We start from the raw sequence: 23,059 nt of genomic DNA on the forward strand, positions 1-23,059 counted from the left end.
GTCAAAAATCTTCAACAGCTAATGTTTAATAAATTCTATAGCATTTCTTCCTTCCTTCTGTTCCGGGGGGCCCAACATCCTGACATTATTTCTGAATAACCTGTTTTCTAAAGGAAGGATTCTGGTCGTCCCAAACGTCTTCCATTTAAGGATTATGGAGGCCACTGTGCTCTAAGTGCAGCAGATTTTATTTTGTAACCTTGGCCAGATCTGTGCCTTGCCACAATTCTGTCTCTGAGCTCTTCAGGCAGTTCCTTTGACCTCATGATTCTCATTTGCTCTGACATGCACTGTGAGCTGTAAGGTCTTATATAGACAGGTGTGTGGCTTTCCTAATCAAGTCCAATCAGTATAATCAAACACAGCTGGACTTAAATGAAGGTGTAGAACCATCTCAAGGATGATCAGAAGAAATGGACAGCACCTGAGTTAAATATATGAGTGTCACAGCAAAGGGTCTGAATACTTAGGACCATATGATATTTCAGTTTTTCGTTTTTAATAAATCTGCAAAAATGTCAGCAATTCTGTGTTTTTCTGTCAATATGGGGTGCTGTGTGTACATTAATGAGTTAAAAAATGAACTTAAATGATTTTAGTAAAAGGCTGCAATATAACAAAGAGTGAAAAATTTCAGGGGGTCTGAATACTTTCCATTCCCACTGTATTTCAGATATTTCAAAATTATTATGATATTTTCAGAACTTTTGTATATATCAGATATTTCCAATATTTCAAATATTTCAGGAATTTCAGATATCTCCGTTCTTTCAAATAGTTTCACACTTTTCAGGTATATCCAGTACTTCAAATATCAAACATTTCATATATATGCTTCCAGCATTTCAAATACGTCAAGCACTGAGACCAACTTAAATGCTCCAAAACTTTTTACAAGCAAAAAAGAAAAAATTTAGTCGCAAAGAAATACAGTCGAATGTTCCTGTATATAAATCAGCATAGTCCCCTCAGCACATTCCCACAGCACAGTTACAGGGAGTTCTTTTCAAACAGGTCAAGAAAAGGATCTCCAATCACTCACCGCACCTCCTCTTTCTACACTCTCTCCTCTCCAAATCATGCGTTTTACCAGTGTTGCTGCGCTCTAATGGCTCTCTGCTCCTCCTGTACTCCTCCTGTAGTGTAGTTCAACAGACAACAGACTAATGCTTCAGTATACGGGGATATAAAATGTCCAGTGACACTCCGGGGCTCAGTACAGTCCAATAGAGCAGTAGAACAGAGGGGTAACAGATGATCAGGTGAACAGATAAGCACGTATGTCCGAGCCACTTCTGTTTGTCAGCATTTTACCGACCCAATCCAACCAGATCCATTCAGCCTTGTATGGGAGCAGAGGACCCGGTACACGGATCGCTAAGAGCTCCAAGCGCCAAGCGCACAAATCATAGTGCTTAGGGCACAGGATACAGAGCATGGGGTTCGGGTTTGGGTGTGGGAGACCCGCCGAATATTCACGCTGGGATTTACAGCGACTTATAAACGGCTCACCTCGGTCTCCCTCTGGCTCGGCTCAACTCAGCATAGCACCTCACCGCTCTTTCTCCCCTCTCTCCGATCTGTCTTTCTCCCTCTATCCCCACAGCAATCACACTCCACGTCCCAGCTTCGAGCCACCTACGCTGGTATACCTGCCCTCAGCTGATATCAGGCTAGCAATCAGCAGGTCAGGTCAGGTCAGGAGCTAATTCAGCACACGTCCGCTCACCAGGGGCGGATCCAGAGTCTAGTCTCGGGAGGGGCACTGCCAGAAAATATATTTTTTTGGGGTACATCTATCGGGGAAATGGCTGGTGTTGGCGCTTCAATCATCATGGCACCATGGTTGTTATGGTGTCAGGATGATTGAAGCGCATTATTACTATAATTACATTGTTATAAAAAATTAAATAGTTTAACTCACCATAATGCAGAATCAGTGGGAGCCCCGAATGTGTCACTTGCCACGTCACCTGTCACCAGATGCAGATTGTCACTTGCCACTTCGCCTGCCACATGTTGCGGATTGTCACTTGCCACGTCGCCTGTCACCAGATGCAGATTGTCACTTGTCACGTCGCCTGCCACGGTGCGGATTGTCACTTGCCATGTCACTTACCATGTCACTTACCACGTCGCCTGCCACGTTGCGGCCTGCCACGTTGCGGATTGTCACTTGCCCTGTCACTTGCCACGTCACCTGCCACATGTTGCGGATTGTCACTTGCCACATCACCTGTCACCAGATGCAGATTGTCACTTGCCACGTCACCTGTAACCAGATGCAGATTGTCACTTGCCACGTCGCCTGTCACCAGATGCAGATTGTCACTTGCCACGTTGCCTGCCACGTTGCGGATTGTCACTTGCCATGTCACTTGCCACGTCGCCGATTGTCACTTGCCACGTCGCCTGCCACATGTTGCGGATTGTCACTTGCACGTCGCCTGCCACGTTGCGGATTGTCACTTGCCATGTCACTTGCCACGTCGCCTGCCACATGTTGCGGATTGTCACTTGCCACGTCACCTGTCACCAGATGCAGATTGTCACTTGCCACGTCGCTTGTCACCAGATACAGATTGTCACTTGCCACGTCGCCTGCCACGTTGCGGATTGTCACTTGCCACATTGCCTGTCACCAGATGAAGATTGTCACTTCCCACCTGCTAAGGTGGTCTCTTGTGTCCCAGAGACAGGCAGCAGAGAGATGATGTGATCTCTCTGCTGCCGCAGCTGCCTGCATGGTGGGGGGGAACTGCAGGGATGCAGGGCGGGCACCGGGCGGTGAGAGATGTCATCTCTCTGCTCCCCCGCCCGCCGGCTCCCTGATTGGCCAGCAGGCAGCAGCCCGCCCACAAACACATTGAGCGGCACATGTTAGCGGCGGCTCTCTCTCTCACCTATGGATCCCTCACTCACGGAGCCGCCCAGCGGCTCTCTCACTCACGGAGCCGTCCGGCTCCTCTTTCACTCACGGAGCCGCCCGCCGGCTCTCTCACTCATGGAGCCGCCCGCCGGCTCTCTCACTCACGGAGCCGCCCGCCGGCTCTCTCACTCACGGAGCCGCCCGCCGGCTCTCTCACTCACGGAGCCGCCCGCCGGCTCTCTCACTCACGGAGCCGCCCGCCGGCTCTCTCACTCACGGAGCCGCCCGCCGGCTCTCTCACTCACGGAGCCGCCCGCCGGCTCTCACTCACGGAGCCGCCCTCACTCTCTCTCACACCCTGCTCTCACAGTCACCCGTATTTCTCGGAGGGGGCAATTGCCCCGTTGCCCCCCCCGGATCCGCCCCTGCCGCTCACATTGAAGCCCAGCCCAAACTCCCAGATGTACATCATTAAAAGCATTGGAAACCAAATGCTCTTTGCGGTCACAGAACAATGGCAACTTACATGTTGGAACTAGCAACTTCTTAAAGCGGAGTTACACCCAAAAATGGAACTTCTGCTTTAATTGAAGGTGACCCCCTGACATGCCACATTTGGCATGTCATTTTTTGGGGGGGGAGCGGATACCCTCTTTTTAGGGCACCGCGACACCAGAAGGGAGATAGCCTCTCCCCCCTCCCTCTCGGCAATCATTTGGGACACGTCACAGGTCCCAGATGTTTGCCCAGACAGTCATAGTGTGCATTGCGGCTCGCGCATGCGCAGTGCATGCCCGGCTGTGAAGCCACAGCCGGGTGCCCACACCAACAATGCCGGCGCCGCAGGGAGGAGGGGGAGAGGAGCGGGGCTTCACTCGCCTTCATCACTGGACCGTGTGACAGGTGAGTGTCTGATTAATAAAAGTCAGCAGCTACACTTTTTTTAGCTGCTGACATTTGATGATATATATATGATACTGCAGGCAGGCCCTCACCCACCTTCAGCTGTATAATATTACTAACATCTACTAGATGGTGCTATTCCCCATATGTGTTGATGGAAATATAGGCTGACTGGCCCCGAAACCCCCCCCCCTTCTGTTTCGTTTTCTTTCTTTTTGTTTTCTTTTTGTTTTCTTTTTGTTCTCTTTTGCTTCACTTAAATTATGATGGATTAGATTGGAAGATCACCTAGGGAACCATGCATATATGATTTCTATATTGTATTCTGTTGTTGTTTTACAAATGTTTATGTATCAAACTCAAGGTATCTGGTCCATGTTGGACCTGTATCTATGCTCTCTGCCATTCCCCTGGATCACTTCCGCTGCCTGCTAGTAACGGTTGCCTGTTGTGGTGGGGGGACTCGGACGTCCCTGCCTAGGGGGCGGAGCTTTTTTCCGCTCCTATTTGCCCTTCACGCCAATGGCGAAGTATGGGCAATGTGCGCGCATCCTGGGGGGTGGAACGCGCATGCGTCCGCTCTCCTGGTGCGCTCGCATCCTGGCAGGGACGTCCGGACCGGAAGCAATGCTGGGGGTCAACTCTGACCTGATTGCTTCCGATGGGACCGCACCACTTAAAAGATGGAGGCGCCGGTGTTGTCTGTTAGCGCTTGCTTTGCTCCACTTGGATATGTTTTTAACTGGGGGATCTTCTGTCATAACCTAAGGGATTACTTCACAGGGTCCCTGCACTACTAGCATTATAGGCTTAGCTATACTGGTTTATTATGGATACAGGCATGACATCTTCACTGGCCATTTATTACAAATGGGAAAATTTTCTCTCCCCCCCCCCCCCCTAAAATAAAGACATAGATATCCCAAGCAATTCATTGGTGGGTTTTGTCCCGCACTTCAAATAATCATATATTTTTTGGATCTTCTAAAATACTATATATGGTTTAAATATACCCTAGGAATAATGTATCTATGTGGGCATCATATTAATTTTCCTCTTTGTTTGACCATCAATGGTCGTCGTTAGTACTAGTTATGATTTATTTTGAATCAGTGGAATTTATGGGTTTCCCGTCTTTGTTTCAGTACGGGTTACCAGTCTATATTGCCCTAAGTGTGTGGTCCAGGCCTCCTACCGGTATTGTCTGCCTGGGATCTGGCACCCAGGGACAGTCCGTGCTGGTTGGTTCAGCGGTTGATGTCTGGTGAATGGTGGTAATAGCCTTATTCCTTTGAAATTTTAACAGTAGGTGAGCAATAATTTCATATAATTGATGTTCTTTCATTGTTATGATCTGATGTTATGTATGACCACGATATAATCTGAGACTGTTCATTGTTTACACAGTTTAAATGAATCAATGACATCGTGTCTAGCCCTGATGAAGCGAAAATCCTTTTGCGAAACATGTTGGCTTTAGTCACGTATGAATTCTGGATTTTACTACTGGATGGTCATATGTTTGTATATGTATTGACAATACTATTTTTAATTATATTTCAATAAATATTGTTAAATTTTATCAAGCTTGTTGGATTCTCACCTACTAGACTCAGTTTTTTCCTCTAAAGTCCCAATTATTTGAGGAGGGGGTATTCCTATTCTCTCCCTATTCCTCCCCCCCCTCTTCCTCTCTCTATAAACTATAGCTGCTGACATTTATATGTGTAGAACTCTGCTTTAAAGCTTGTTGAAAGCCTGCAGCTTACTTAAGGTCGCAATCAACACTCCCATTAGAATCTGTGCTCAACATTTACATACTATGATACTTTAACGGCTTCACCAGTGCTTACTGAAGCTCTGCAAATGCTTTGTCAAAGCTTGTTGTTCAAATACAAGCTGAAGCCCGTGTGAAACAAGTTTTACATTATATCTGCTAACCAGACCACAGCGATCTTTGCTTCTGTACAAAGTCCTCTATGGAGAGTTCTGTGTTCTGACACAGTTTGCACTCATACTGAAGCAAACCATAATAGACCACAGGTGAACCGTGCCCAGCACCTCTTCTAAGTGGTCCCTGATACAGTATGCTTAAAGGGGAAGTCCACTCTAACACTAAAACGCTACATCTACAGGCATCCACAATCTAAGACTAACCTATCTAGCCCTATAAAGAAGAAATCGTTATACATACCTTTTCTGAAGACGTTCCAGTCCCACGCTGAGCTGTCAGCCACGTCTTCTCTGTGTAGGTGGGTGCAGAGGAGGCATCCGGCAACGAAAGCCCCATAGTAAATCTATGGGTGACGTCGCTTCCCATTCTTTTCACAGCCATTGACGGCTGTCTCCTCTGCAGAGCTTCCACCGCTGGAGACTGAACCAGAGCGGCTTCAAAAATGGTATGTATACTGATTTCTTCTTTACAGGGCTAGATAGTCATAGATCGTGGATGCCTGCAGATGTAGAGATTTTAGTATTAGGGTGGACTTCCCCTTTAACCGTTGCTGGGCACAATTTGGAGCATACACAACACAAACTAACCAAATTAAGGGGGTGAACGGTGCCTGGTACCAGTTACAATTGCCAGTGTGAGTGCACCCCAACATTCAACCTTGGAGTGAATGAACTTTCTCGAACAAAAAAAAAAAAAAAAAAAAAATCACACTGTTGGAAAGATTTTGCTCTTTTGAACTTTCTAGTCACTGTGGTTGAAAGCAAACATCCATTTGAACCCACTAATGATTAGAAAAATGAACGAATGTTCTTAAAATGAGAGAGTTTCCAAATTCAATTCTACTAGTGTATGGGCCAGCTTTAGCGGAGATTGGGAAACGATGGATCCTAGAAGCAGCATCCCCCATGGCTGAAGTGTACACAGCACAGGACCTGGAAGCGGTATCATGAATTTGTGAATCGGATCATTATGTTTAGTACATAGGCAGAAAAACACTGAGAAAATGAAGATGTCTTTAGCAAATGTAACATATTTGGAACCAGATTTTTTTCAATGTCTTTATTTAAACAATCCACTTGCATGTAAATTCAAGCTGTTCTTGTGTTGTACCATATGTTCCCCTTTGTACAACATAAAAGATGATTGCATACTTTTTTTTAAAATAATGTGTTATTCATGTTTGCCAGTGTCCTTTCAATTCAGCAGTGCTGTATGGTATATTCTTCACAGTACATGTTATAGGAACCCATTGATGTTCGTGTCAATGGTGGAAACCCCTGCGTAGAAAAACGATTTTCTGTGTGAACTTTTCCATTTTGTTTATTAAAGTGGACCAGCAAGCCCTTAAACAGCATTTCTGGAAAGCACTACCATTAAGCGAAAAGCCCCACAACATCACAATACACACACACACACACACACACAGTATATATCCCCAAGTAGCCGCTTTGCTTAAGGTAGTGTGAGCAACAGACCTAATTCACAAATGTTATTAACGTATGAAAATAAAATTTCACAGCCTAGTAAAGCAAGGCTCACCTCTATGATTTCTGTTTGGGCATGCTTTGTCCAAAAAGCCTGAGGTGGGGTTGTGACACTAACAGCAACAAAGCTATTTGGCTTCCGATCCAATGATGGGGTAGTAAGCTCACTACAAGCTGTGAAGAGAGAGAAAACAATGTTTTATGGAACGTCATTTGCAAACCACCTTTCACAAGCTAGATCTTTTCTCTGCAACCTACAAATATATACTCAATATCTCAGCTATTCCTTTACTGCAGCATACCTGATAAGAAAATAGGCACCTTCCTGATCCTTACTAAATTATTTCAAATGTATGATATATTCATTTCCACCAGTATGCAGTAACAGGTCTGACTGAAATCAATATGTGATCAAAATTTGTAGCGTAATACTAAATGTTTCTGCACAGTGGTATATAGCAAAACATAATTATATAAACTAAGTCAGATGCCAAGATAATACATGCTGAAAAGGTCCGAGCCTTCATTATTATTTCAGGGATTGGCCTAGTGCTGTGTTTGCAATCCAAGGTGCTTCCAAGGTATGGCCTTTAGAATAGATTACCAGACAAAGAGAAAAAGGCTTTTAAGGGTCAGTCAGGTGCAATGAACTGCACACTCTTCTGGTGTTGGCAGCTTTAGTGTTAAGTAACCTAATCTTGTAAAATTTGTATGGCCAAATAATAATCTTGGCACTTGGTTTGCAGATCGATGTGCATTAGTGCAGTATTTGTAACCATACTGCATACAGTAAGTGAAAGAACTTAAAAGCATAATTTGTAACTGTTGTGCGGTTTTCTTGTTCAGTGGCCCTTATCAGATGAAAACTTTTTTCGCTATGGGGAGAGAATCGGGTCTCAGGATTTAGGAGGATACATATTATGCAGAATTCTATTGTTACAGGTACAAAACGGACAATCCACTATCATCAGACAAACATTATTCCACAATCATTTCATTTTAAAGCGACCTGTTTAATGCTTAACTGAGCCTTCCTTTTAAGTTTTCTAAATACATTCAGTGAGCAACAAAACAGAAAGGTTTTCCAAGACTTGGGCCCCATGCACAGTGGACGTTTAGCCCCAATGCATGGGGCTCTAGCATTTAGGTACTGGTGGAGGGCAAATGTGCCCCATCGAGCCCCACTGCTGGCATCCTGTGAAAGGCTGCCAGCTGCTGCACTGGACAGGGGTGGACAGTGCACCTAGCAGTATGAACCTTTAGAGCAATATACGCCCATGGACTATTGCTCAGAGCACAAGAAGTCTGTCCTCCTCCCCCAGCTAAACACCAGAGCCCCATGCACTGCGGCTAAACACTCAGTGTAAGCAAAGCACATAACCAGCACAGCATAATTCTCTGAAGCTTTCCTTTATTGTAACAGCATTAAAAGCAAACTGGCTTAAGTATTTCTGCCTCAAAAGGCCCTAATCATAGTTAAGTTGCATAAGACATAGACCTCAATATAAATGAAATCATGCCTGCTAGGGGTGGAAAGAATCTTGATTGCTCCCAGTGTGCATGGGACTTTACAGTTGTTTTTTTGGGAAAGCAGCCACTGCCCAAGTAGAAAAGCCTGTCCCCCATCAGTAGTCTGCAAAGAAGGACCACTGCTATGTAGAAGCAACAGTTCCTCTGCAACAGGCTGACAAGCCTCCTTCTGAGTCAAACCTACATTTCTGCAAACCAGAAGGAAGCCTGAGCATTGATGCACACTGAATGTATTTAGGCCAATTGAAGGAAAGTGAATTGGACTTTAACCCCATATTTCAGACTATAACTTCTGCCTAAACATCAGAACCCATAAGCATAATTCAGAATAGCGCACTGTATTATCAAGGTAAAAAAAAAACAAAAAAAAAAAAAAAACACACTGGTTTTTACCCTAAGGGCTTGTTTAAATCAGATGCATTGGGGCTAAGCTTGCAGCTATTTCCAGCACTGTCCCAATGCAAAGATAAGGCATAATTCCTAGATTGTAAGCTCTAACGAGCAGGGCCCTCTGATTGCTCCTGTATTGAATTGTATTGTACTTGTGCTGTCTGCCCTAATGTTATAAAGCACTGCGTAAACTGTCGGCGCTATATAAATCCTGTATAATAATAATTCCTTGTTTCCTATGCTGTCAGTTCAAACCACAGCGTACTGCGACACAAGCCACAACATCGCATTGCTGCTGCAATAGATAGTACTGCGCCTTGCCAGCGCACACCAGTGGCCATGTGTTCAGAGCATCTCACTGGGGTGAAGGAGCCCCCTTTATCAAAACTATTGCTCAGTTTCAACTCTGTGTCTGTGTATTAAATAATTTAGGTTATCTAAAAATGGATGCAGCTTACCCAAACTAAACTCCAAAATTGGCTCATCTGGGTCTTGGAAGTTTCCTGAAAATAAAATACAGGTACAGTAATCAGTAATTCAAGAAACGGTTACATTTTGAAAAAAACTGTGTAAAAGCAGTCTATATGTACAGGGAGAAAACATTTCTTGGTGAAATTTTAGAGTTCAGAGTTGCAAATTTCGCATATAGTGACAATGAGGATTTAAGCATCCCAAAGACATTAGAGAACGGTTGGGTATTTAGGCACAATTCAAGCTCTCTCAGGCATCTGTATAAGCCAACATCCAGTATGTACACCCATGGTCACAGCAGACGAGTGCTAGTGTTTTGGTATATGGGTTAGGGCTGGGAAAGTTTGCTGGAGACATGATTTTCAAGCCTGTCCAAGCTCCCCCTACCGTCCACTGTTAGTAAGCCTCAGTGAGCAATGTTTTGTAGACATAAAATCATTTGACTCACCAAAAATAAGCAGATCAGTAGATTGTCATCTAATGCCTATGGGCACTGTTGGCTACAAAATGAGCCATAGGGCTGATAAGATAATGTAGAATTCAGTGTTAAGTCAATCCAGTTATTAAAATCAATGAGCACTTTTTTCAGAATGACAGGTAATTACAGACAATACACATTTCCATAGTGGAAAAAACATCTAAACACAGCAGAAGTTGCAGAGGTACTTGCACTGCTGCATTCCTTTAATGTAGTTTGTGAAAAAGAAACATTACGGACATAATGTCCCAGTACCAGAGACACCATTTTTCACAAACTGTGACAAATATGTTATTCAGTATACTATCCAGAAGCTAAAAAAGACAGGATTAAGGATTCTGCAGAAGAACAAGCTTCTGGAGACCCAAAACACAAACACATTTCATTAGTGGTGATAAAACATTCATTCTTTGGATGTTCCTTCTGACTGAGGCAGACCTATGCTATTACAGACAGAGCCCTGCACAATATAACTCTAGAAAAACAAGTATAGTAGGGAACAGAGAATAAAGGCCAATGTAAGTGTGACAGAGGTAAGGGCTTCTGGAGAGGACTAGGAGCAAACCTCTCTCCCTGGGCCATAGTCAGTGGGTAAGAGGCTTTTGGAGGGGACTGAATGCTAGCCTCTTGCCTGTGTGAGTCTATCACAGTAAGGGACTGTGATGACTGGCTTTAGGCTTGGGTCAATGGCATCATTTTGAATCATCATCCGTTGCATTTGAACTGCACTTGCGCTCCTGGCCTGCTTCAAGCAGGTTTTGCATTCTTGTTGACACAGGCACTAAGGCAGGCCATACATGGGTCGAATTTCGAAAGAATTCTCTTTCAAAAATCTTATCTAAGAATTTTCGTTCAAATTTCGCACCATTAATGGGCTGCAGCAACAGCTGATTTTCGTGCAGCCATCGAATTTAAGTAAATCGTGCATGTTGGAAATATTTTAAAAAAGGAACGATTTTCTAATCAATGATGGGAGAATCGTGCAGGAAATGTAATCGAAAAAGACATGCGCGTGTACAAGAAAAGAAAATTCCCAAAAAGAAAAGAAGATTCCCAACCACAAAATATCTTTTCTGTAGCAACATGAGGTGAAATTGAAGGCTTGGTTGGCCGAATTTTGAAATCACTGGTGGCACCATCGGATCACAAAACCCACAAAATTTCTGATTTTCAAAAGAAAATTCTTTTGAAATTCGACCATGTATGGCCAGCCTAAGGGATACAGTCTATTCCCTAAAGAGGAACAATAAATATAAAAACACCATCACAAGCAACTTTTCTAAAACACATGCTGAAGGATACAATATGAAGTCACATATAGTCAACATATACACAACGAGGGAGATTTACTAAAACTGTTGCAGCTGTTCATAGTAACCAATCATCTTCCAGATTTTATTGTCAAAGCTTAATTGAACAAGCTGAAGTGGATTGGTGCAGCTGTGCATATTAACCAATTTTTGTATATCTCCCCCAATGTGTCACACTCACCTGTTCCACATTCCAGCGTCGGGTCCTACCCTCTGTATCTCCAACTAGCTTCCTGCTTCCGTTGGCGCTCCAGCCAAACACAGAGTGAGCTTAAAAGGCTACCAGCTTGGACCCCCCTTTGCCTCCTAGGATTCCTAGTTATTGCCTGTGTTCCTCGCCACTATTCCACCCCCCCCCCCCCTATTGTTCATCCTGCTCATGTGATCCCAAGTGCCCCTATTTCAGCTATCCTCAGTTACTCCCTGTGTGTTCCTGCCTATAACCTGAATCCCAGCACCTATATTATCTATTGAGCACTCAAGTGTACTTGTAACTTCATTATGTACCTCAGCAAGTACTCAGTCTCCATTCACCTAGACTTCTCTCTGTGTATTTCAGCCAGTCTGTAACCTACGTCAGTGTTCCCCTGTAAACTCCAAGCTAGCTTCCTGAACTGTGTCCTTGTGCATTCCAGGTTGCTTCCAGCGATCCTGAGAATACCTACCAGCTCCCACTATATGTGTGATTCCGTATACCCCTGCCGGCTTGTACTGTATTCCCTACTGATCTGTGACCCCAGCATCTCATTGCTTCAAGAAACTCTTCCACCGTACCTAATCCTGTCCTAGGTAGTTGGCTGGGTGAGTCGGAGGGCCACCACACGGGAGCCTTCAGCAGTGAAACTCATCTCCTCCATCAGGATCTCTGAAGACGACAGGCAGCTCTTTAGACTCTATGCCTCAGCCCTTCTGAGAAGATAATGTAGAATCCAGGACTCAGCCGATCAGGTTATTCAAGAAAAGGAACCAGGAAGCACTTATAAGAATGACAGGTGCTTATACTGACATAAATACACAATTCTTAAGAAAAACTCAGTGAAAATGACCAAGCAATGCGTTTGCTTATATTCACAGCGTTAGTAGACATAATTCTTGGTGAGTTTCAGCTGGTACAGTATTATCACTCTTGGTGTTATGTAATTAGTTACACAAGGGACCATGACGGTATCCACATTACAGAGAACTTTTCTATTCCACTATATGGGCGGTCCCATCAGTGAACTAGGTTTTGCTATACTCTGATAATGTTTATATTCCTGGTAAATAAATGAATTGTTTTAACTATGGTGCCATAGTCATAATTGCTATAAATTTTTGTAAAATAACATAGACACAACATGTTGACTAAGAAGCCCTTATACATTCACAACATTCTGTAAATGCGTCACTGACTTCATCAGGACATTTAACAAATGATTGCTCACAACAAAGTTAGCACACAACACTGAAGAGCTTCAACCAATGATATGTTCACAGTGTCATTTACAAAAGGTCAAAGTAATTCTATACATCACTCTCTTCAGAACTCCAGCCCATTTCAGTCTGCCCCGAAAAACATTCTGATGTCTTGGTATTAGTGAAAAAAATGGAATTGGATTGTAGTGTGTGTCTGTATGTATATAGTTGTGTTCATAAGTTTACATAACCTGGCAGAATTTATGATTTTTTGGCCATTTTTCAGAGAATGTGAATGATAGCACAAACACATTTCTTTCGCTCGTGGTTAGTGTTTGGTTGAAGCCATTTATTATCAATCAACTGTATTTACTCTTTTTAAATCATACTGACAACAGAAACTACCCAAATGACCCTGATCAAAAGTTTACATACCCTGGAATGTTTGGCACTGGTAGAGACACACAACGTGGCACACACACACGTTAAAATGACAATTAAAAGGTTAATTTCCCACCTTTGTGGCTTTTTAAACCACAATTAGTGTCTGTGTATAAATAGTCAATTAGTTTGTTAGCTCTCACATGGATGCACTAAGCAAGCTAGACACTGAGCCATGAGGAGGTAGAAAAGAACCGTCAAAAGACCTGTGGAACAAGGTAATGAAACGTTGCAGAGATGGAAAAGGATATAAAAAGATATCCAAAGCCTTGAATATGCCAGTCAGTACTGTTCAATCACTTAATAAGAAGTAGAAAATTTGGGGATCTCTTGATACCAAGCCAAGGTCAAGTAGATCAAGAAAGATTTCAGCAACAAACTGCCACAGGAACTGTTCGGGATACAAAGAAAAACCCGGGGGTAACCCAGGGGAAATACAGGCTGCTCTGGAAAAAGATGGTGTGGTTGTTTTTAAAGGAGCACAATACGATGATACCTGAACAAAAAAGAGCTGCATGGTTAAGTTGCCAGGAAGCCTTTACTGTACGTTCCACAAAAAAGCCTGGTTACAATATGCCCAGCACCACCTTGACATGCCTCATTGGCTTTTTTGTGGCATTGGCGCAGTAAAGGCTTCCTTCTGGCAGCTCAACCATGCAGCTCTTTTTTGTTCAAGTATCATTGAATTGTGCTCCTTAAAAAAAAAAAAACACACCATCTTTTTGGAGAGCAGCCTGTATTTCTCCTGTGGTTAACTGTGGGTTTTTCTTTGTATCCTGAGCAATTCTTCCACCAGTTGTGGCTGCATTCTTTCTTGGTCTACCTCACCTTGGCTTGGTATCAAAGCCAAACTTTGGTATTTAAAAATCTCCATAGGCAACGCTTTAATTTTTTTTTTACTGGGTGCCGGTTTAGAGTTACAGAGGAGGTCCTGGGCTAGAATTGTTGCTCTCGTTCTAACGCACGTGACAATACCTCACATCTGTGATTTGAACACCGTTTACATATGTGGGTAAGCGGGGTTGGGGATGCTTTAAATTTTTTTTTTTTAATTCTTTATTTTACTTTTAAATTTTTTTAATTTTTACACTTTCACTTTAAAAAAAAAATTTTTCATCACTTTTATTCCTATTACAAGGAATGTAAGCATCCCTTTTAATAGGAATAGTGCAAGACAGGTCCTCTTTATAATTTATAAGACCCCACATGTCTCCTTCAGGCTGGAAAGACCAAGATCAACAAAAAAAACTGTCACAGCCTTTCCAGCCGAGACCACGGCATTGTTTACATCCGCTGGCCCGGACGTGACGTCATAACGTCGCGCTCAGGCCTCTGAGGGTCAGAGAGAGGACTGGGGACCATCTGGTTACCAGAAATCTCTATGGCTAACTTTTGGCGGCGACCAATTCATTCTCCGGCCGATTGCACGGGTGAGACTGGAGAAACACCGGAGGGGACGGAGCCTGTAAGAGCGATCAACCGCCTGAACTGCCGCTATGATTGTTCTTGCAGTGCACACAATCGCCGGTGGAAAAAAAATGATATCTGGATAATGCCTGTATAGCTGCAGGCATCACTCAGAAATGACCACTGAAAGTCCATGATGTCATATGACGTACTGCCGGCGTGAAGTGGTTAACAAACACGTACTCACCTGTCCCATGATCCAGCAATGCAGCTGCCCAAACCCTCGGTTCTCTCCCTCTCCTCTCCCCGATGCCGGCATTGCAAGTGTGGGCGCCTGGCTGTGACAGCTTGCGGCTCCACAGCCGGGTGCGCACTGCGCATGTATCACAGCGCCTCCCCATTGGTCTGGCAATCTTCTGGGACCTGTGACGTGTCTCAGACGACTGCAAGGAGGGAGGGGGAGAGGAGAACTTCTGCTCCAACCATCTAGGTGGCTCGAGTGGAAGTGGGAGCAGGTACCTGTCAAAATTTGGTACCTATCGCCCCCCCTCCACCTCTCCATCCCAAAAATGACATGCCAAAGGAGTGCTTAAAGCTGAACTTCACCTTTTTGGGTGGAGCTCGCTTTAAGTTACAAAGACAGATATTAACATAAAGCATATTTGATTGATCTGACAAATAAAAAATTGATTGGCGGGGGCGTGACCGGAAGCCGACCTGGATGGCAGCTTGACTCGCCTGCTCTCTCTCAGCCCGTGATTAAAGGCTAATTTGGGGGCATTTAACCACATCTACATGGGCAGATCTAAAGCCACCCGATCCGCTAAAGCCCGGGGATCATCGCAACCCCCGCCCGGCTCAGACAATATGGCGCTGGAGGCCTCGGTGGCCCCCTCCCAGAACACCACGCTACTCTCCCAGCCGGATAATGATGAGAGCCGGACCCCGGAGGGTCCCCCGCTGGCTCCGCTGGACACCCTGGCTATATCCTCCCCATCAGGAACGGTGAGTACCCTCCACTCTGCCCTATCAGGGATCTTGCCGCATGGCCCTCAGTCCGCCATGCTTGGCCTCCCTCCTCCTCACTACACTCAATGCTCTGATGCATTTCCTTGTTTGTTGAGGACGGCCTCGGATCCCTGCCTACCAGGAGATGACCCCGGATCCCCGGCCTCCTCCGATCTCTCATCGGACTTTCCAGCTTTGCCAGGCCCGGTGTATCCGGCCAGCAACACCCCCCCCCCCCCGAGTCTGCTGAGACCCCTGCGGCCTTTAATATTTCCGCACCTGATTCACCTCCGTCTAAAGCCCAGAGATTGTCGTTCTCACAGGCCCTAAGCTCCTCTAGGGAACAGGCTGCACATTCCACCACTTATGCACAGAAGATGCAATCACCTGCCCCTCATCGCTATGGCTTGGAAGACGCGAGGACCCCCATGCCTACCCAGGCACAACCCTGGGGTGACTCATGGAACATAACCTCGGGACCACCACACTCTCCCCGGGACAAGGCTGCATCGCATTCTCAGCAGCAATCTCCTCACCAACTCCCACCTCAGCAAACCTCACTACCAGCCCAATCCCACCCAAATCACACGGAGTGGTACTCGTATCTACAGGCAATGCCTACCAAAGAAGATTTTAAACAGCCGATAGCAGATGTAAAGTCTACATGCCGTTCAGAAATACAGATACTACAATCAGGCCTTAAACACCTAGCAGATAGGGTGGAAATGGCCGAAGAAGAAATTCAAGAGACTAAACTAGCAGTCCACATAACCCAACTCCATGGAGCATCATCGTAACTTCCTAAGAGAAATGCAACGTCACGTAGAGGACTTAGACAATAGGGGGCGCAGAAACAACATACGGGTGAGAGGAGTTCCGGAGACGGAAGGCCCTGAGGACATTCACAACATATTACAACATGTATTTAATGACCTTCTAGGCGAGCCTATAGCTAACCACATTGAAATGGACAGAGCACACCGAGCCCTCCGCCCCAAGAACCTCACCTCCAAACCAAGGGACATTATCTGTAGGATTAGTTCCTATCCCCTGAAAGAAGACATCATGCGGCAAGCTCGCCTGGCACGCAGGGTAACTTTCCAGGATGCCCAGCTGCAATTATTCCCAGATCTTTCATGGATAACCCTGCAAAAGTGCAGACTTCTACAACCTCTACTGCACACACTTCAAGAAGAAAACATCCCTTATCGTTGGGGATTTCCCTTCAGCCTCACAGCGAAACACCAAGGCAAATCTGCTGTCCTCCGTTACCCAGAAGACCTAAATAACTTTTGTGATGTCTTGTGGATTCCTATTCCCCAGCTTCCGGAATGGGACCTGGTAGCTACACCACCCCAACCACCTACCGTCTGGCAGAAGGTTCCCCCTTCTAATTGCTCCCAGAACGCGGGCACCCCCCGCAAGGGTACAAAACCCAGGAATGGCTGAACTAACCACGTCCCTTTTTCGTGGGTGTACTATTAATGGACTGTACGGCCATTCCACAAGGCTGACGGATCTACCCTGGACATTTTTTGTTTAGTTAGTCCCCTTTTCTCTGCCCCAGTTTTAATTTTTGATCTATTTTATGGGCGTGTCTCGGACGAGACATGAGAGAGTAGGAGCTTCCATGCTTACCACTCCCCAAGTTAAGTGATTATAATCACAGCAGTTTTGCTATTTATTTGTTACACGATCAATATAGGGCTCCCCTGCATCCACCTAGCCCATCCTTTTGGATCGAGGTTGGGTGGATCCTTGGGAAACCGTACTGACCTAGGTCTAACAACCTCTCAAGGTCAGATGAAAAGATCTATTCTGATCTGTCTTGATTTATTTTGTATTAACCTATGTTTTTCTTTTTCAGCTTCTCTTTCCTCCCCCCCATCACTGTGTGGTTTTCCGTGTGGATTGCAGAATTTGCCTGGATCTCCTCCCGAGGTGTGTCCGTTCCTGACCCCTGGCTCCTGGACCATCGTCTCCGCATCAGGTAAAACATCCCCCCCTTTTATTTGATACCATGGCTAAGATTTTCTCTTTAAATGTCCACGGCTTAAATTCTAATAAAAAAGAGGCATCTGGCGCTGAAGGAATTTAAACAGTCAGGTGCAGATATCATATTTGTCCAGGAGACGCACTTTGATAAAGGGAGCACCTTCGCGTTTGCTTCCAGGCAATTTCCCCAAAGCTATCTCTCCTCAGGACCACATAAATGTGCAGGGGTGGCCATACTCATCAAACAGCGGTCCCCGTTCACTTGTTCGGGCCACTATAGTGACCCGCACGGCCATTTTGTCATTCTTAGGGGACTGTGGCAGACCCAGGAGATTACTTTGTGTGCCTTATACACGCCGAATGTTAAACAATATAGATTCCTCTCTAAACTGTTCACTCGCCTTTTCCGATCTGATCATGGGCTCTTAGTTGTGGGGGGAGATTTTAACTTAACCCATTCCGTGTCTGCTGATCGCCAGGTGGTGAACCCCCGGGCATCGACGGCTCAAGCCCTTAGAGACTCGAAGCTCGTTCGCCAACTCTCTAGAAGATATGCTCTGTTTGATGCTTGGAGGGTTCTCCACCCGGGAGATCGGCAATACACTTTCTATTCAGCACCCAACAGAACTCATTCCCATATTGACTACTTTTTTGTTAATAATTCCACTCTTAGAATAATACGTGAAGCACGAATATTCCCGATATCCTGGTCTGATCATGCACCCATCCTGCTCACTCTGGACCTGGGATCCCCTAATCCCAGGCCCTACAACTGGAGACTAAACACATTTGCCAGATAGCCTCACTCTCAAAATGTCTTACCCATGGTCATCGCGGAATTTGTTTCATTATGGGAACATAATAGATCCCAGAACACGTAAATTATTAACCTTTTCTGAACTTCAAACTAAGTATGATCTGCCCCGTCAGGCATTTTATAGCTACCTACAAATTCGCCACTATGCCATGACCATAGCACCTGACCTGCAATTCGCCCCACTAACCCCCTTTGAAAACGTAGTCTTAACTGGCTTGGCCCAGAAGGGATTAATCTCTGATATCTATAAAATATTAAATGCTTACTCACTGGATACACAAGGTAAGCATCTCTATATGACTAAATGGGAGAAAGCCCTCAAAGAAGACATCCCCTTAGAACAATGGCAAGTGATATGGTCTAAGGCAGCAAAGAGCTCACTCTGCACACTATATAAAGAAAATGCATACAAAATAATTTTCTTCTGGTACATGACTCCAGACGTACTCCATGCCATCTACCCCGCCAGCTCAGATCGCTGCTGGAGATGCCTAGGAGCTAGGGGCACCCTCCTCCATATTTACTGGGGATGCCCACTAATCGACACCTTTTCGAAAGAGGTCCAGCAGTTGCTGACCAATCTTCTAGGACTACCAATCCCTAGGACCCCAAAATTCTTCCTATTAGGTTTGTCCCCGCTAAAGATCTCCAAAACTAACAAGAAATTAGTGCGCCATATTCTCACGGCTGCACGATGTCTTGTCGCATTAAATTGGAAAAAGAGATCTTCCCCTACTCCTGAGGCACTATACGCTAGAAGTAAAGATGTGGAGTTGATGGAAAAAATGACGGCCAGGATGCAGGACAGGGTCTGGAGGCTGTGGCACCTTCGGGAGGACCCTTTATAACCAGGTAAATGAGCTACTATGGTGACCTTTCCCCTCTTCTCTCCCTATTCTTTTTTGTTTCTTTACTCTTTCCTCTGACTACTTTTGTTATTTTTATTACTTTATATAAGACGTTATCTCTTACCATGTGATATTAATATGCAGATATGTCTACGTTAGACAAGTAACTGCAACGGTTGTAGAATACACTAAAGGACATAGTCCGCATATGCTTGTAAAACTGATTTATATCACGAATTGTATTTTTTTTCTTCATTACACCTCTTTTTGTAATGTAAAAGCTGATAACAAAAAATAAAATAAATGTTATTTGAAAAAAAAAAAAAAAAAAAAAAATTTATTGGCTACTATAGGCACTGTGCACATCATTACTGCCTTGTTAAGTAATTATTTATAAAAAAATGAAAACAAACGAATTACACTTTCACTGATTTAGGATGCAGAGAGACTTACAGCGGAGTACAGCACTGGACAGGGGAGCAGGAGCTGCCAAAGTTAAGTCTGAGCAGCCAATCACCAGCTTGTTAATAGTAAAAGAAAACGTTGGCAGTTCCCACCCCACCCCCACCTCATATAGTTCTTTGCCGACTCCCGCTGTATGCCAGGCCCTGCTAAGAGAATGACAGGGGGCAGAGGCTGGGAGGAGAATCAGCTCCCATTCAACTCCACCTGCAGGTGGCACCCGCCTGCCCCCCACTCCGATGCGGCTCCACACTCGCCCTCAGCTTATTTCCACTCGTCTAATGTGAGCAGGCGTGTGGAAATTGTGAGGGCTGTGTGTGTGTAATATATATATATCCTATTGAATATTGGTGGAAGTTTGGGAGGCCACCCTGACATCGATCTCCACACGTATCATCATAGAAACAGCAGAAGTAACCCACCCGAAGAGATTTATTTATTTATAATATATATATATATATATATATAATAGTTGAAGCTGTAGTCTGTAGTCCAACAGGACAGAACTGTGCAGGACTGACAACATTGCTTGAAATTTCATTGCGGCAAAGGAAGCAGGGTCAGCTCACTGCACTAATTTAGGTATTCTTCCTAGAAATTGACCGATTATCAGTACGGCCGATATTCACTTTTTTAGAAGCATCGGTCAAAAAACTGACCGATATTGCTTCAAGGGGTTTTAACGGGGGGTTGCATGCAGCTGCATGCATCACCCCTGTACCGTTCCTAAGAGCGGACGGTCAGCTTTATTGTAGAAACAACCAATGTGGCTCAGCAGGCGCTCGGCTGTTATCGTAAGCAACGGGAGGGGACATCCCTCCCCGCCGCCGCTCGCCCGGGCTCTCCCATCCCACCGGGAGGCCCAAACAACCAGCCTGCACTTCCACCGGCTGGCCGAAGACCCGAACAGAGCCAATGCTTTGTTCGGGTCTCGGCTCATGACATCACCTCCTGGATTACTGGCATCTTAAAAGGCGCCAGTTTTAAAAAATATATAAAGGATTCAAAAAGGCTGATCTTGACGTTTTGAATATTTTGAAGTGCAGAGGAGGGACAGGGCCGCCATCAGGGGGGTACAGCCGATACAACTGTAAGGGGCCCGCCCGGGCCAGGGGAAGGCAGGACGGGTGAAGACGAGCCATGTAGAAAGTTAGAAACAATCTCTTCTGCTGCTCTATCACTGAGCTCACACATCGAGCTCTTTACTGCCACCTCTGGCTAATATGTGCATGTGCACCCCTGTGTCAACAACATGTCAGCTTTGTGAAAACGAGCTGGGACTAGGTAGGAAGACGTTCTTTACAAGTAGGGGCTGTGAAGGAAAGGGAGGGGGGGCGTTTGTGTACAGGGAAGGGCCAGAGGCTTGTGTGTTTACAAATTTGTGTGTGTGGGGGGGGAGCTGACAGATATACAGGTGTGTGTGTGGGGGGGGGGGGGCTGACATATATACAGGTGTGTGTGTGTGGGGGGGCTGACATATATACAGGTGTGTGTGTGGGGGGCTGACATATATACAGGTGTGTGTGGGGGGGGGAGCTGACAGATATACAGGTGTGTGTGTGTGGGGGGGGGGGGGGGCTGACATATATACAGGTGTGTGTGGGGGGGGAGCTGACAGATATACAGGTGTGTGTGTGGGGGGGGGGCTGACATATATACAGGTGTGTGTGGGGGGGGGGCTGACATATATACAGGTGTGTGTGTGTGTGGGGGGGGGGGCTGACATATATACAGGTGTGTGTGTGTTTGGGGGGGCTGACATATATACAGGTGTGTGTGTGTTTGGGGGGGGCTGACATATATACAGGTGTGTGTGTGTGGTGGGGGGGGCTGACATATATACAGGTGTGTGTGTGTGGTGGGGGGGGCTGACATATATACAGGTGTGTGTGTGTGGTGGGGGGGGCTGACATATATACAGGTGTGTGTGTGTTTGGGGGGGGCTGACATATATACAGGTGTGTGTGTGTGGTGGGGGGGGCTGACATATATACAGGTGTGTGTGTGTTTGGGGGGGGCTGACATATATACAGGTGTGTGTGTGTGGTGGGGGGGGCTGACAGATATACAGGTGTGTGGGGGGAGCAGCTGACATATATACAGGTGTGTGTGTGTGGTGGGGGGGGCTGACAGATATGCAGGTGTGTGGGGGGAGCAGCTGACATATATACAGGTGTGAGGGGGTGGGGCTGACTGACATATATATAGGTGTGGGTGAGGGCTGACACATTATATATTATACGCATGCATGTATGTGTGTGTGTGTGTGTGTGTGTGTGTGTGTGTGTGTGTGTGTGTGTGTGTGTGTGTGTGTGTGTGTGGGGGGGGGGGGGGCTGACATATATACAGGTGTGGGGGGCTGACATATATACAGGTGTGTGTGGGGGGGGGGGGCTAACATATATACAGGTGTGAGGGGGGCTGCCATATATACAAGATTGAGGGGGAGCTGAGTGCGTACAGGTGAGGTGGCCGGTGTGTGGATTTGGTGGGATGGTCCGTGGGCAAGCCCTGGGGAATGTTGGAGGTCAGGCTCGGGGGGGCCCAGGCCTAAAGCTGTGTAAGGGGCCCAAAAATTTCTGATGGTGGCCCTGCTTATAGACCCCCAATCCCTCCATAAAGAGTACCTGTTACTGCCTATTAATGTAAACATCCCTTGTGACAGTCCCTGACTGTCTCCTGTACCATGCCTGCACTCCCTGACTGTCTCCTGTACCATGCCTGCACACTCTGGCTATCTCTTGTACCATGCCTGCAGTCACTTCTGCCTGTTGCCTCTTCCTTCCCTCTACTGTCACCTCTGCCCCCATGTCTCCCAATAACCCTCCTATCCCCATCCTCTTCCCCCCATGATCACAGCCTTTCCCATCCCAACTCTCCCACCCCACAATCCCTATTTCACCCCACCCTCAACTACCTTACCCTCACCAACTCCCAAACAACAACCCCCCCGCCACCTCCCAAACCACCCCTCTTCCTAGGCAATAGGTATTGGTAATTGGTATTGGCAATTACCTGCAAAAAACAGTATCAGTACTCGTACTCGGTGTTAAAAAAATGGATTTGGTGCATCCCTAAAAATTATTATTTTTTTTTTTAAATGTACAAAATATTGGCAAATAATATTGGCTATCGGTAGGAGAGGTGGCCGAAATATCGGTATTGTATCTGCACCAAAAAAACGATAAATCGGTCAATCCCTAATTAAGCCTCCAACTGTTGTGATAGTGATTATCCCTTCTTAGGACCTTTATGCCTGTTTTGACTTATAGCAGAAACAATCACTGCAGACATTCT

The 23,059-nt window shown here is 45.6% G+C and overlaps 1 protein-coding gene across 11 annotated transcripts in view; it reads right to left on the minus strand.

The window, feature by feature from the left end:
• Positions 1–23,059, minus strand: part of INPP4A (inositol polyphosphate-4-phosphatase type I A) — a 192,851-nt gene that overhangs the window by 102,547 nt on the left and 67,245 nt on the right. For 10 of the 11 annotated variants that reach the window (XM_073614663.1, XM_073614662.1, XM_073614665.1 and 7 more), the window contains exons 4-5: positions 9,589–9,633; positions 7,266–7,384 (exon numbers count right to left, since the gene is read on the minus strand). In XM_073614663.1, coding sequence (XP_073470764.1) covers positions 7,266–7,384; positions 9,589–9,633 — 164 coding nt within the window. Of the gene's footprint in view, positions 1–7,265; positions 7,385–9,588; positions 9,634–12,163; positions 12,354–23,059 lie in introns of those variants that run through there. The other variant, XM_073614664.1, reaches the window with a different exon arrangement.

This window comes from Aquarana catesbeiana, linkage group LG02 (assembly GCF_042186555.1).
Source record: "Aquarana catesbeiana isolate 2022-GZ linkage group LG02, ASM4218655v1, whole genome shotgun sequence".
Lineage (NCBI taxonomy): Eukaryota > Metazoa > Chordata > Amphibia > Anura > Ranidae > Aquarana > Aquarana catesbeiana.